This window comes from the organism of the source record quoted next, unplaced genomic scaffold (assembly GCF_019419815.1).
Source record: "Pyrus x bretschneideri cultivar Hongxiangsu unplaced genomic scaffold, Pyrus_bretschneideri_v1 Contig2, whole genome shotgun sequence".
Taxonomy (NCBI): Eukaryota; Viridiplantae; Streptophyta; class Magnoliopsida; order Rosales; family Rosaceae; genus Pyrus; species Pyrus x bretschneideri.
The window spans coordinates 6350068-6363375 of record NW_025999501.1 but is presented as its reverse complement, the minus strand read 5'-3'; the positions used below and the strand labels follow the sequence as shown (position 1 = coordinate 6363375).

Genomic DNA, 13308 nt, shown 5'->3' with positions numbered 1-13308 from the left:
CTTTTCTTCCTCTTCGGAGTCACTCAAAAGGATAGATGAACTTTCATGCAACGGAATTGTCATTCTGTTAATATATTTACCAACATAATTACGTAATGTTATATAAAAAAAATTAAAACGTATGATAATATATGATTGATTTGAAATACCGAAACAGTGAATCTCATATTACATGTGCCGTTCACGTTGTAACTCGAGATACTAAAGTAACCGTGTCTTAAAATGGAGGAGGGAAAAAGTTTTACTTGCTAGTATCACTGCTTGTTTGGGCTGGTGGTAGCAGGCACAGAGGCAGAGGTGCAGAGCAGGAAACAGAAGCAGAAACAGAGAGAGAGAGAGAGAGAGAAGAAGGAGCCAGGATCTCTCCCACAGAGAGACAGCCTCATCTCTGTTGTGTTAATAGGGATACAAATTAAACGGTTGTAAGTGGAGCACGTAATTGTCTATCAGTGTTCCCTTTCTCCCATCTGCCTACCTCTTCTCCAAGCATGCACACAGAGTCATCTCTCTCTCTCTCTCTCTCATCCCATTACAATCCATTTCTCAGTGGTCCCATTCCATCACACAATACCTACCTCCAACGTACCCATCAACATATCATATATATCCCTATTAAAAAAAATGGTGAAAAAAAATGGTGCAACAAAAGATGAGTTTAGATTTGCCACACATTTTCCTCACTTGGACAAAACCCTCAAACCAAAATCCCACTTGTTTAGATAAATTAGGTTAAGCCCCAATTTACCAGCAAACTAAGCAAATCTTAATTCGATACTCAATCTTTCTGGTGGTTTATATTTTTGCGAGTCTCAAGTCTCAATTTCTTGTTTAATTACGTCCCAAACCAGCGACCTCATCTATTTGGCTTGGGTTTGAGTGTGCATGACAAATTTTGAGCAACGTCTCTCAATAGAGTGATCAATGAACAAAATACAATTGTCTTATCTCATGTTTGGTGAAGTTAATAATGACGAGACTAACCCCCTTAAACGACACACTAGAAAAAACAAGTACCCTTTACAAATGTGGGAATTTGAGAGACATAACTGAACTCGATCCCATCTTGACCCTCGCACTAAACGTGACCCTAGTTAGGGTCATCAGAAGTACGAGGGTTTTTATTTACTAGTAAAGTGACTACTATTTTCCATATACGATTAGGATCTTAACAAATGGATCGTGAAATCAAAGCCACTTTAAAAGGAAACAAACTTTACCACAAGTTAAAATATTTGATTAACCTCAAAACCCATGCCTCACTTTAAATCCTCCTAAGTGGGGTGGGGAGGGCCAAAAGCAGGTTGTAAGCTTTGGCACCTCTCAAATTGAGCTATCTATTCAGTAGCAACCTAGTGATGTGTTGATTTATTCTAATCAAGTGGTTGAAGAGACAGCAAAGAGCTTTGCTGAGATTGGGTAATGTTGCTAAACGTGTTTTGTGCCAAGATGTAGACATATGCATTGTCAAAAAGTTCAAATATGCAAACATGTTTGCTGCCCACAAGTTAGCTAGCAGTTCCAGTTGTTGCCCATATTCTCAAAGACAGCAACAATACACAACAAACTAATAGGCTCTTGTCATTTCTCAAGCAAGCAACCAACAAATTAATTAACTAAAATGCGGTGTAGCACTACTCACAAATTAAAATGCTTTTTTACTACCAATTCCACTTGGCAATGGCATCCTAATTTAAGATAAACTTGTTTTACTTTTTTGGTGTAGAAAAACAGATCCGAATGCAGGCTATAGATTGGGGGGAGGGGTTTAAAAAAGATTATCTACTTAAGCGAAAAGGTTTAACCATGAACTCATCAACACCAAGTTAATCCCACTACCGACAAAGTGCCAAAATTGGGCCACAATTACGATTTTCCGATAATCAAATATAGAATATTGCTTATGCGGTTGAAATCGACCAATAATCTTTCGGGGCTTTCACTTGTTTCATTTTTTTTTTGAAGTTTCTCCACCCACACCCTTTCAAACTTTCAGACCACCATATGAACACAAAATGAAGTGGCTTAACCTAATATTTAGAGAGAGAGAGAGAGAGAGAGAGAGAGAGAGGGTAAAAATTTGGGACGAATGGAAGGTCGGCCCCCACACAACCTCCCCATGAACCATTTTCTTTTAGGTTTTATCTTTTCCCCTTTTCATCTTTCTGGCTGAATGAATCCTTTCAAAGCATTTTCGGGAGGACACTTTCCCTATGAGGGTTCTCTCTTGGATATATTGACACGTGCATGAAGCAAATGTGGGACCCAATTTCTTCCATGTCTATATAAAACCCTCCTCACCCTACTTCCCTTCTCACATTCAAAATCCTCCAACCAAATACAAAAAGACCCAACAAAAAACAGGGTCCTTCCTAACTCTATTTCTTCCCACACTTTGTTCTTTAAAATTGTTGTTTTCTTAATCCAAAACATCATTAGCTTTCGCTTTAGCAAATTAAGCTAATCAATCATGTGCAACCCAAAGCCTTCTTCTCCCTCCTCATTTCCCTCGACCAACAAAACCCTCTTAATCAAAACCTCCAGCAAAACCATGGACGACCTTCACTCTTCTGATGTTTTTGTTGACGATGACGATCAAGAGCTCCATAGATGGCCTACTCTCTCCGAGGTACTTAACAACAAAACCCCAACAATCATTTTCATGATACAACAAAACCAACCATATGAAAAAAGTTTATATGCTTCTTGTTTTTGATTAATTAATAATGTTTGGACGGCGTTTCGAAGTAAACAATTAATTAACATGTGTTAATTCTTGGTATCTTTCTGTTTTTTTTTTGCATTTTCAGGCTGTACAAGAATTCAAGGCCATAGGGAAGATCTCAGGTCCATCAACCATGACAGGCCTACTTCTCTACTCAAGAGCCATGATCTCCATGCTTTTTCTGGGATACCTCGGTGAGCTTCAGCTCGCCGGAGGCTCCCTTTCAATTGGGTTTGCCAACATCACAGGCTACTCCGTCATCTCCGGCCTCGCCATGGGAATGGAACCCATCTGCGGGCAAGCGTACGGCGCCAAACAGTTGAAGCTCCTCGGCCTAACCCTTCAGAGAACCGTCCTCCTCCTCCTCTCCATCCTCCCTACCCATCTCCTTCATGTGGCTCAACATGAAGAGAGTCCTCCTCTGGTGCGGCCAGGACGAAGAGATTTCCTCCGTCGCCCACACTTTCACCCTCTTTTCCATTCCCTGACCTCTTCTTTCTCTCCCTTCTCCACCCCCTCAGAATTTATCTGCGCACCCAAAACATCACATTGCCAGTGACCTACTGCTCCGCCATCTCCGTCCTCCTCCACATCCCTCTAAACTTCCTCCTCGTTGTCAAATTCCAAATGGGGATTTCCGGGGTGGCCATAGCCATGGTTTGGACTAATCTCAACCTCTTCATCCTACTCTTTTCCTTCACGTACTTCTCCAATGTTTACAAGGACACGTGGGTTTGTCCCAGCGCTGATTGCCTCCGCGGCTGGTCGTCTTTGCTTGCGCTCTCTATCCCGACCTGCATCTCTGTTTGCCTCGAGTGGTGGTGGTACGAGTTCATGATAATGCTCTGCGGACTGTTAGCCAACCCAAAAGCCACCATTGCTTCAATGGGAATACTAATCCAGACCACCTCTCTTGTCTACGTGTTCCCTTCGTCGCTCAGCCTCGGCGTCTCCACGAGAGTTGGGAACTTATTGGGCGCTAAGCGACCCTCAAAAGCGCGCATTTCTATGATCGTCTCGCTCGTTTGCGCAGTGGCTTTAGGCCTTTTAGCCATGTTGTTCACAACATTGATGAGGCACCAATGGGGGAGATTCTTCACTAATGACGCGGAAATACTCAAGCTCACGGCGATTGCATTGCCGATAACAGGGCTGTGTGAGCTCGGAAACTGCCCGCAAACCACCGCCTGCGGTGTTTTGAGGGGAAGCGCGAGACCTACGGTTGGAGCCAACATAAACTTGGGGTCATTTTACTTGGTGGGAATGCCGGTGGCGATTGCTGATGGGGTTCGTGGTGAAAATGGGGTTTGCAGGGCTGTGGCTTGGATTGCTTGCAGCTCAAGGCTCTTGTGCTTTGCTCATGTTCTATGTCGTTTGCACAACAGATTGGACTCTTCAGGTCAAAAGATCAAAGGATCTCACCCAAGCTTCTTCTGCAGCTTCTACAACTTCTTCGATATTACCAATATCATCCGCACCACCACCAAGTTCTGATCATAAGGATCCCAACTTGGAAGATGATGAGGTTGTCAAATCATCGGAAGCGCTGGAAACAGACCCACTTATTGTATGATCATCATATCTATCATATCATCAGCTGCTACAAAAAGTTAACACTAGCAATGTGCATTAACTAAATATATATAATCATCACAGCTAATTAAGTTAGTTTCACCCTAGCTAGTTAGCTTCCCCATTTTTTATTTCCCCTTTTGAGGAACTGTATGTGATTCGCAAAGCCGCCCACATCATATCTGAGCTACTGTATAAGAGTCTTCTTTTATATTTTCTCTCTTTATATATATAATTAGTCTACTTTTTTTTTTTTTTTTTGGTATTTTGCTTTTCTTAGTTGTATTAATCAAACATTATATTTTAATTATTAATCAGTTTTTCATGTGTTGGATACGTGTGTTGAAAGAGAGAGAGAGAGAGAGAGAGAGAGAGAGAAGGGTTTAATTGTCGGTTGCTTTTGAGCCATGATAAAATCTGTGCCTACCCTTCTTCTTGGTCGATTCCAAATTAGGCAAAAACGTTGCTGTCCTAAAAGGGAAATTACACATAACATACAATTTCTTTGCAGATACTAACCTTTTACACATTATTTCTGTTCAAAGACCTAATTTAATGGAACACGCATTGTTTGGATCATAAATATAAGTAACACTTTCTAAAATATTTACATTAACTAATTAATACCTAAGTTCACCAGTTCATATATAAAATATCGCTTGTCTAAAAAAGAAATGTAAAACAACACATGCATAATGTGAGTTAATCCAATTGGCCAGAACAACTTTTGCAGCCTCGTTTGAAAGTCTTTGGGGATTAAAGTAGTTTACAAGCATGCGAAATTGCTCAGTTCACTATTTAAGAGACTTGTAATCTGGTCTGCTAATTCTTTTTTCTCTTGTTATAGTGCTTGAAATCATTTTCAAGCATGCAAAAATCTTTCTCACATGCATGCATCTGGTTTGTTTGATATTATTTTATGTGCTCATGAGGAGCTTCTTTTGTTGATATTTTTTTATCTGAAAGGGTTTCAATTTGAAATTATCTATATCTATATATAATAAGTGGCTGTCCTTCTAGGCTTCAGCTCAGCACACTTTGCTAGCATCATGAAGCAATTATACCAAGTTGAAAAGTAAACAAAAACCAAATTTGAAAATACAGAAGTTAGCACAAAAACAAAAATACATATACATATCTATATAACTACTTGAGAGAGAGAGAGAGAGAGAGAGAGAGAGAAAGTAAAATGATAGACAATAATTGACAGTAGAGAAGTATCTATAGAAGGAGACATTTTTCAAAGTCATGAGAACATGATTTGGTACATCAAATGTCATAATATAATTAGTTGAGTTTTCATTTATTTTTCAAATTTCTAAACCAATTGTATTGTTATACTTGAAATACCGATCGTTTTCCTGAAACATTAAAAATTTCTCTACACAAGAGGGGGCATTGAATGGAGTGTGAAGGGCCCTAGATTCTAATTGAAGAAACAAAATCCAGCTATTATTGCCTCTGTCTACTTCTCAGATGACTGCAATTGGAGCAGCTCTGCATTACTAGTTTCCCACTCCACACAACCCATCATAACCCTGCCTAGCTACTTCCCTCCATTTTTATCATGAATAAAAGTCCAATTTTGTATTCCATATTTAATTCATGGCTTGTAAATATATAATGTCTTTTGTGGTAGTAAAAATTTGTTGTCTCAGTCTTGACAAAATTATACATACAAAATAATTAAATACCTTAAATCGATGACCAAACCCACACGCCCAAAGAGTTGAAGGGGGAGTTTGGCTACTGAATCTTCGATGCCTAAGTTAGTTTTTCTTAAAAGAGAGATTTAGGGTTAAGTTGTGCATAGTAACTTCCACTTACTTGAGAAGTGTATAAAATGGGGTATTTATTTGGAGATAGTCGGTCACATGTGTAAGGATTGTCATGCCATGGGTCAACATCTAGTTGGCTAATGTGTGCCATCTCCTTAAATGTAGTACGAAAGTATCTTTAAGATGCTGGAATATCTTAAGGATACTAGAAAATAATCCTTAGGGTATTATTAAATCAATAATAGTATTTAAGAATTATACTTAGAAAAGTCTCAATTGGATGTAATTGTGCTTCCTTGAATAAAAGAATATGCCTTCAATGAAGAAAGCCTCAAGGTATGAATTAGTTATTAATTCTACCTTTAATTACCTTGCCTTATCTCCTTGCCATGTGCAAAAAAGCTTGGAGAAGTTGTAGTTAGCAGCTCAGGTCTTCTTGGTTGCTGAATTATGTGGAGCGGATGAGGGCCTTAGCCTATTTAATGAGGGCATTTTCATCTCTTGTAGGTAAAAGTTCATGTGCTAACTCCATAATTTTCTAGATTATTTTTTACTACTACATCTTTAACATATAAACAATATAAGGAAAGGTCATTTCAGCATTTAATTTTATTATTATTATATTATTATTGTTGTTATTATTATTACTACTACTGTTGATGTACAAAATCAGGTAGGCTTTGGAACAATGTAAAGTGTCAAGGTGTGACCTTCACAAGGTTGCTCCGATCATTAGGTGTAGGTAAATATGTAGAAAGATAGAGATAGGGAAGCAGACACAAGATGTATGTGGTTCACCCTAAGTCGGGCTACATCCACGAGGGTAGAAGAATTCTCATTAATAATGTAGAGTGTATATGATAGAGAGGTTTAAGCATAATCATCATTAGTGAGTTATAATAATGAATTCATTATAATAATGGCATTAGAGATTAATTGTGGAAGAATGATCTCCTATTATAGTGGAGGAGAGTCGCACGCTTTCGTCCTCAGTTGATGTGGAACTCTAAAAAGCTTTATTCTGATGTTGACATGTCTCGCGTTATGATTGGCCTCCTGGTTGGAGAGAAACTCTTATACTTCGGCAGGGGTTCCTGAACATGAATCCTTCAGCAGGTCTTTGAAGGTATAAAGTTGACTGGTGCTCGGTATTTTCAGGATTGATGAAATATAGTACAAACAGTGCTCCCCAAGTTCCCGAGTAAGGAAAGTTTCTTAGTTGGGTACTTGCAAAACCCAAGTAAGTGAGTTATCACGAAGCTTCCGAGTGCCCAAGTGTAATAGCATATAGTGGTTATCTCCCAAGTCTCCAAGCGAGGAGGATAGCCAAAGGAGGTGGCTTGATTTTTGTCAAGTTGCCGAGGGACCAAAGTCCTACCCTTTTCTTTTCTTTGATTTTTTTTTTTTTTTTTTTTTTTTGTAACATTTCCATTTTTTTAGGACTAGGAACAAAAAAAAATGTGGGATGGACCGCATAGATGGATTTTGCTTCGCACACTCTTGAGCAAAAGTGTGCTAGATTTTATTGAGTTTAGTAATAAGCAAAGGTATGCGAAGCTTCACACTTGCATAGGTATGCGAGGCTTCCACCCTTCATATATATGTGGAGCTTTGCACTTGTAGCCCCTCTTACATGGGTGTGTGAAGCTTCACACTTGTAGCTTCCCCCCTTCGTGAGTATGAAACTTTGCACTTACCTAGCTTGATTTCATGCCAAGGTGGTGGAAGCTAACATAGGACCTCATAAGTTAATTTTGCTTCACACACTTGTGAGCAAGAGTGTGCGAGGCTATCTACATGTTGTAGTTCTTGAAGGCTTGAATGAACCATATAATATGATTTTGCTTCGCAGACTTGTGAGCAAGAGTATGCAAGCTATCTACATTTTGTAATTGTGAAGGTTCAGAGGAACCATATAATATGATTTTGCTTTGCACACTTGTGACCAAGAGTATGCGAGGCTGTCTAGGATAGAGATAGGGAAATATCATTAAGTGTAGGTAAATATGTAAAGGTATAGGGATAGGGAAGCAACCATAAGATGGTGGTTCACCCTAAGTTAGGCTACGTCCACAAGGGTAGAGGAGTACTCATTAATAATGTAAAGTGTACATGATAGAGAGGTTTAAGCATAATCATCATTAGTGAGTTCTAATAATGAATGAAGTACAATAACGACATTTAGGAATAATTGTAGGAGAATGATTTCCTTTTATAGTTGAGGAGAGTCACACACTTTTGTATGCGGTTGATGTGGGACTCTAAGAGCTTTTTTCTAATATTGACATGTGTCGCATTGTGATTTGTCCTCTAGTTGGAGAGAAACTCTTATGCTTCGGCAAAAGTTCCTTAACATGAATCCTTCAGTGGGTCTCTGAATGTATAAAGTTGACTGGTGATCGGTAGTTACAGAATTGGTGAAGTATGGTACAAACTACAAACTACTATTACTATTATTATTATTATTATTATTATTATTATTATTATTATTATTATTATTATTATTATTATTTATTTACAAAATAGTTGATTTTTAATTTGATTAATTGGAATTGGATTAAAACAAAAAAATTTGGATAAAATCATGAGATTCTTCGAACCATACGATGCCAAGCAAAACGAGCTAAATGGTTAACAACAAAATTAGTTTCATAGCAAGCACCAAGATTAAGTAGCGATATATTTAAAGGAAAATTCTAAAGTACCTTTTAATTAAAAAAAGATTATTGTTATCATTTAATTTAACGTTGGCAATGTATGTAATGCAATCACTTCCAAATATAATATCTTACGTTTATAGTATAACATGATTATAGTTATGGTTATAATTAGAAATACAAATGATCTAGTTATCACTATAACATGGTTGGTAGTTATGATTATAGGTTGCCACTTAGTACTATTTACTTGTAAGTGAGAGGTTTTAGGTTTGATTTTAGCCAAAGGCGCATTTGAAACAAATTATTATGGTCAGCCTATTGTGAAATTTAACCTATTCCCACAACCCTTAATTAGTGTCGATAATATTGAATGTATTAAAAAAATGGTTGGTAGTTACGTTGTAGATGTCCAATTACACTGTCAAGATAAGTTATTATTCTTCGACGTGATTGCATTACTTTACCCATGTTGATAATTACATCATAGACGTCTTATTATAGTGCAGACTGAAACATTAATTATATTTATATAAATGTTGCCTAAGTGTTATATAAATGATTTCCCAAATTATATATGTAAGCCATCAAGGGTGGTCCAGTGGTCGAGGATGAATTTCAGACTCATATTCCACATAACATGTTCTGGGTTCGATTCCTGATGCTAGTGCATCACACGATGGTGGTCAGGGAGATGTTGAAATGCCTCTATGAATCTTTCACTCCTAAAATGATGGACTGTCATGGCAAAGCCACCAGTTGATACTTTAAAATATATGTGGATGCAAATTTCTTCCTTCTTGTTCTTAGACAAAATTACACTTACAAGACAAATAACACCTTAGGTCAAGGCTAAGAGCCTCATGCACCCACGATGAATGGGGGGGGGGTTTGGCTGAAGAACCTTCGATGTCAAAATTAGAATTTAGAGAGAAAAGTGTTTGGAGAGCTTTTGAAAGTTTTGCAAGAGTGTGGAACCTCTCTTTTCAAAGAAAATGAAGTCCTATTTATAGAGCATGGCCGGCCCTCTTTGGAAGAGAGCGTGGCCGGCCCTTGGATGTTTTTTGGGGTGTAATGGTGATTAATTTGGTGATTAATGGATTAATTAGGAATTAATCCATTAATTAGCCTAATTAATTTAATTTATATGGAATGTTTTGAAGGTTATGGAATGATTTCCTTGTATAGGATATGGAGTAAAGATGGATGAGATAAATTTGAACTTGTTACCTATTTTGGGCACTCTTGACTCAGTTGATGGATGATTCTCCACTGCTCGCGTGTAGAAAACCCGGTGTGTCTCGAGGGTAATTTTATCCTCTTCACCTAAAAATTCACATGTTGCCTCTTGATTATTTTTTACTCCACAATATATATATATATATATATATATGTGTATGTGTGTGTGTGTGTGTGTGTGTTTATTTTTATATTTACTCATTTAGTTTTTGCATATTCAAATTTCCTGGACGTAGTGCTTGAAGCCCACTTCTCTCATCAGCTTTCCTTATCTTCTTTTTGTGATCGAATTGATATATAATATCTACTTATCTCTATCTGGCCATCCTAGTACTACTCCATGAACACCATGCATTTGTGGCAAATAATTGTCTTTATAATGGGTGGTACTAGTATAGCATGTATCCATATTTCCTAGATTACCCTGCATCCCAATTGGGTTACTATTACAGGTTGTGTTATGTTGCAACTTGCAAGCGCATAATTATTTTATTCTGTCCTTTTCCTTATTTTAAATGCAACATAAAATTTTATTTTGAGTGATTTCAAATTAGTCTTAACCTTTTAAAATATTTCAAATAACTACGTAATGTTTTACAAATTAAACATTTGTTAGGTCACCGGTGTTAAGTGATGACTTTATCAACATTAAGTAATGCTTCTAGCACTAAATGATGAGGTGGACCAATACTAAAGTTGCTCTTAACTAATCGTCATCTTTGGAGCTCTAATTTCTCAAATAGACTCCTTTTAGCCAAGTTAAGACATAAATTTGCTTATCTAAAATGCGTCGATTTGGAGATTGAAAACACCGTAAATGTCTTGAAGGTAAAAATTGGCTTTAATAATTGTCCACGTTATCACTAATGCTAGTGAACTTAACAAATGTCTACTTTCAAAACGTTAAGTAATTATTTAAAATATTTTAAAATTAAAGTTAAGATCAATTTGGAATCAATCCTAAAATTTGAATAGCTATTAAAAATAAATAAATAAATAAATAATTACATGCACCGTTCCTCGGACACCTAATTAAACTTGAATTTTTTAGGTTTTGGTGGATGATACCCTCGTAAACTTGGTAAAGTCTTTAAAAGTGGTCTACCTATATTCGGTAGCCAACAACCATGATTCAATTTTATTAAAATGTTATATGAAATAGTGGGGAGTAAATTGCATTAAAAAAATATGAAAAGACAAAAACAAAAGTAGGTATATAAATAAAAGAGACTAGCAACGAGTTTGGAACTCAAGTAATTAATGAAAAACCATTCCCACGACTTGTATCATCTTATGTACAACTCTCTTTCCAAAAATAGGTATATTTAGATAGTGATCAATTTCCAAGAATATTTCATGCTTTGATCTTTGATTAGGTGGAAGACTTGGTCTTCAACGAAAATCAATCTCATAAATATGTGGATGTTTCGTTTCAAGCTTTTCAATTCATTGAATGCACGAGATTTGGGTGAACGTTATCAGGGTCAAATAAAACTATGAAGCAAGGATTGATTGCGTGGGATTCGGAAAAAAAGCCAAATCTTTTCGAGAAGAAATTTAACGATTGAAATTCTTGTGCTAAGTGGAATGGAGATACAAGTACCTGATAGTACAGAGACGGAAACTAGAATTTTTGTCCATGTGATATTATAAATTGGACATGGGTGTGATAAAATAAACATAGCATAGTCAGGATGGCCGAGTGGTCTAAGGCGCCAGACTCAAGTTCTGGTCCTCTAACGAGGGCGTGGGTTCAAATCCCACTTCTGACAAATCTTGTTTTTAATTTTTTTTAATTTTATTTCTTTTCTTTTCTTTATATCTAGATGGGATTCCAAAGACATAAATGACTAATTGTCATGCGAAAATAATGCATGATGATAATTTTCGAGAGCTAACAGCTATAGCAAGAAATAAGTTTTCGATTAATGTACAAAAATTACTCTTATTTTGGGATTTTTTTTCTTAAATAATGCTCCCAATGCCATTTAGTACAATATTTTAATGATATTTCTCTTCATTTGTAAGTGAGAAGTTTTAGGTTCGATTCTCACCAAAGGTGAATTTGAATCACCTTATTGTTAGTCCATTGTGGGGCTAAATTTACCCCCTTCTACCTTATTGTTAGCTTATTGTGAGGCTAAATCCACCTCCTCCTACTTAGCTTAGAAAATATCGTTTTTTCCAAAAAAAAAAAAATGCTTCAAATAATTAACACATAGTCATTTGTAGGATGTATTAGAATTTCATTATTTTTCATATTTTTGTTATCTCACTTTGGCCGCATTAAAGTTGAACCCCTTACATAACGAATAAGAAGATACCAAAAAATCTAGTTTAAATTTTTTGCTGATGTTGCATTTTGAAGCCTAAAAATTGACATACAATTGTTTACATTATTTCTATGGCTATCTCCAATCTAGAAGGTAAAAGTTAGAGTTAGATGTGTGGAGATATAAATTAACCACATTCAATAGAAGGAGACATGGATAATATGCTCAATATGATGGTTTTACTCTTGACGTCATGAGTAGAGCGCACAAAATTACCTAAAAGGAATAAGATTTAGTTTGCCATAGGTAATGAGCTTTTATGCCAGTAATGAGTAATGAGCTCTCCGAGCCGTCCATGGTATGGGTCATGGATTTCTGAGCTGCCTATGACATATATTATGGGCTTCTGGGGATGCCCATAATACGTCTTGCCATCAAGCCATAACGGTCTAATTATGGTAGGAGGGCACCGATTCTCCGTGATCACCCTTAGATGTTAGGCGCATATGTGCTCTTACCAACATGGACCTTCAAAATTGTTAGCTGGTAGGACTACGCCTGCATCATCAAGGACTACCTAATATATATGCTCTACAACCTCTCCTCCTAACTATCTGCTACATTTTTTTTTTGTTGGCTATAAATAGCCAGGTCAAATAAAGGGAACCATAATCGTCACTAACTACTCAGAACTCTCTCTCAAGTTCTATTGTTCTCTTTGCTACTTTTTTGACTTAGGCACCGGGGACCATTTGGTGGACACCCTCCACCTTTTTTCAAGGTATTCATTTATTAGGCTAATGGTGTTTGTTTTCTTGTAGGTGGAATTTCGTTAAATCAGTCATGTACGAAATTTGCATCCACAATATGTGACTTCAATTTTGGCTATGTAGGTTGTAATATCTTTAATGCTTGCGGAGTCAAATTTGAATTTTTAACTCTCATGCATTACAGAGGGATTAAATCAATTTTAGAAGGGTTTTTTTTTTTTTTTTTTTGAACAAATGATATTATCTACACTAAAGGGGAGGGGGTAAGATTAGGGTTTAGGGTTTAGGCACCGGGGG

At 36.8% G+C, this 13308-nt stretch overlaps 1 protein-coding gene and 1 non-coding gene across 2 annotated transcripts; both read left to right on the top strand.

The window, feature by feature from the left end:
• The first annotated feature begins 2319 nt into the window (after positions 1-2319).
• On the top strand, positions 2320-4548 carry LOC103947971 (protein DETOXIFICATION 48). The gene is given in 5 exon segments (XM_009358966.3): positions 2320-2626; positions 2808-3092; positions 3094-3204; positions 3206-4000; positions 4002-4548. Coding segments are annotated over 5 exon segments (1644 nt in total). The 5' UTR covers positions 2320-2467; the 3' UTR covers positions 4296-4548.
• A 7108-nt stretch (positions 4549-11656) lies between these two features.
• On the top strand, positions 11657-11740 carry TRNAL-CAA. The gene has a single exon. It is a non-coding gene; the product is annotated as a tRNA-Leu (tRNA).
• The last annotated feature ends 1568 nt before the right edge of the window (positions 11741-13308 follow it).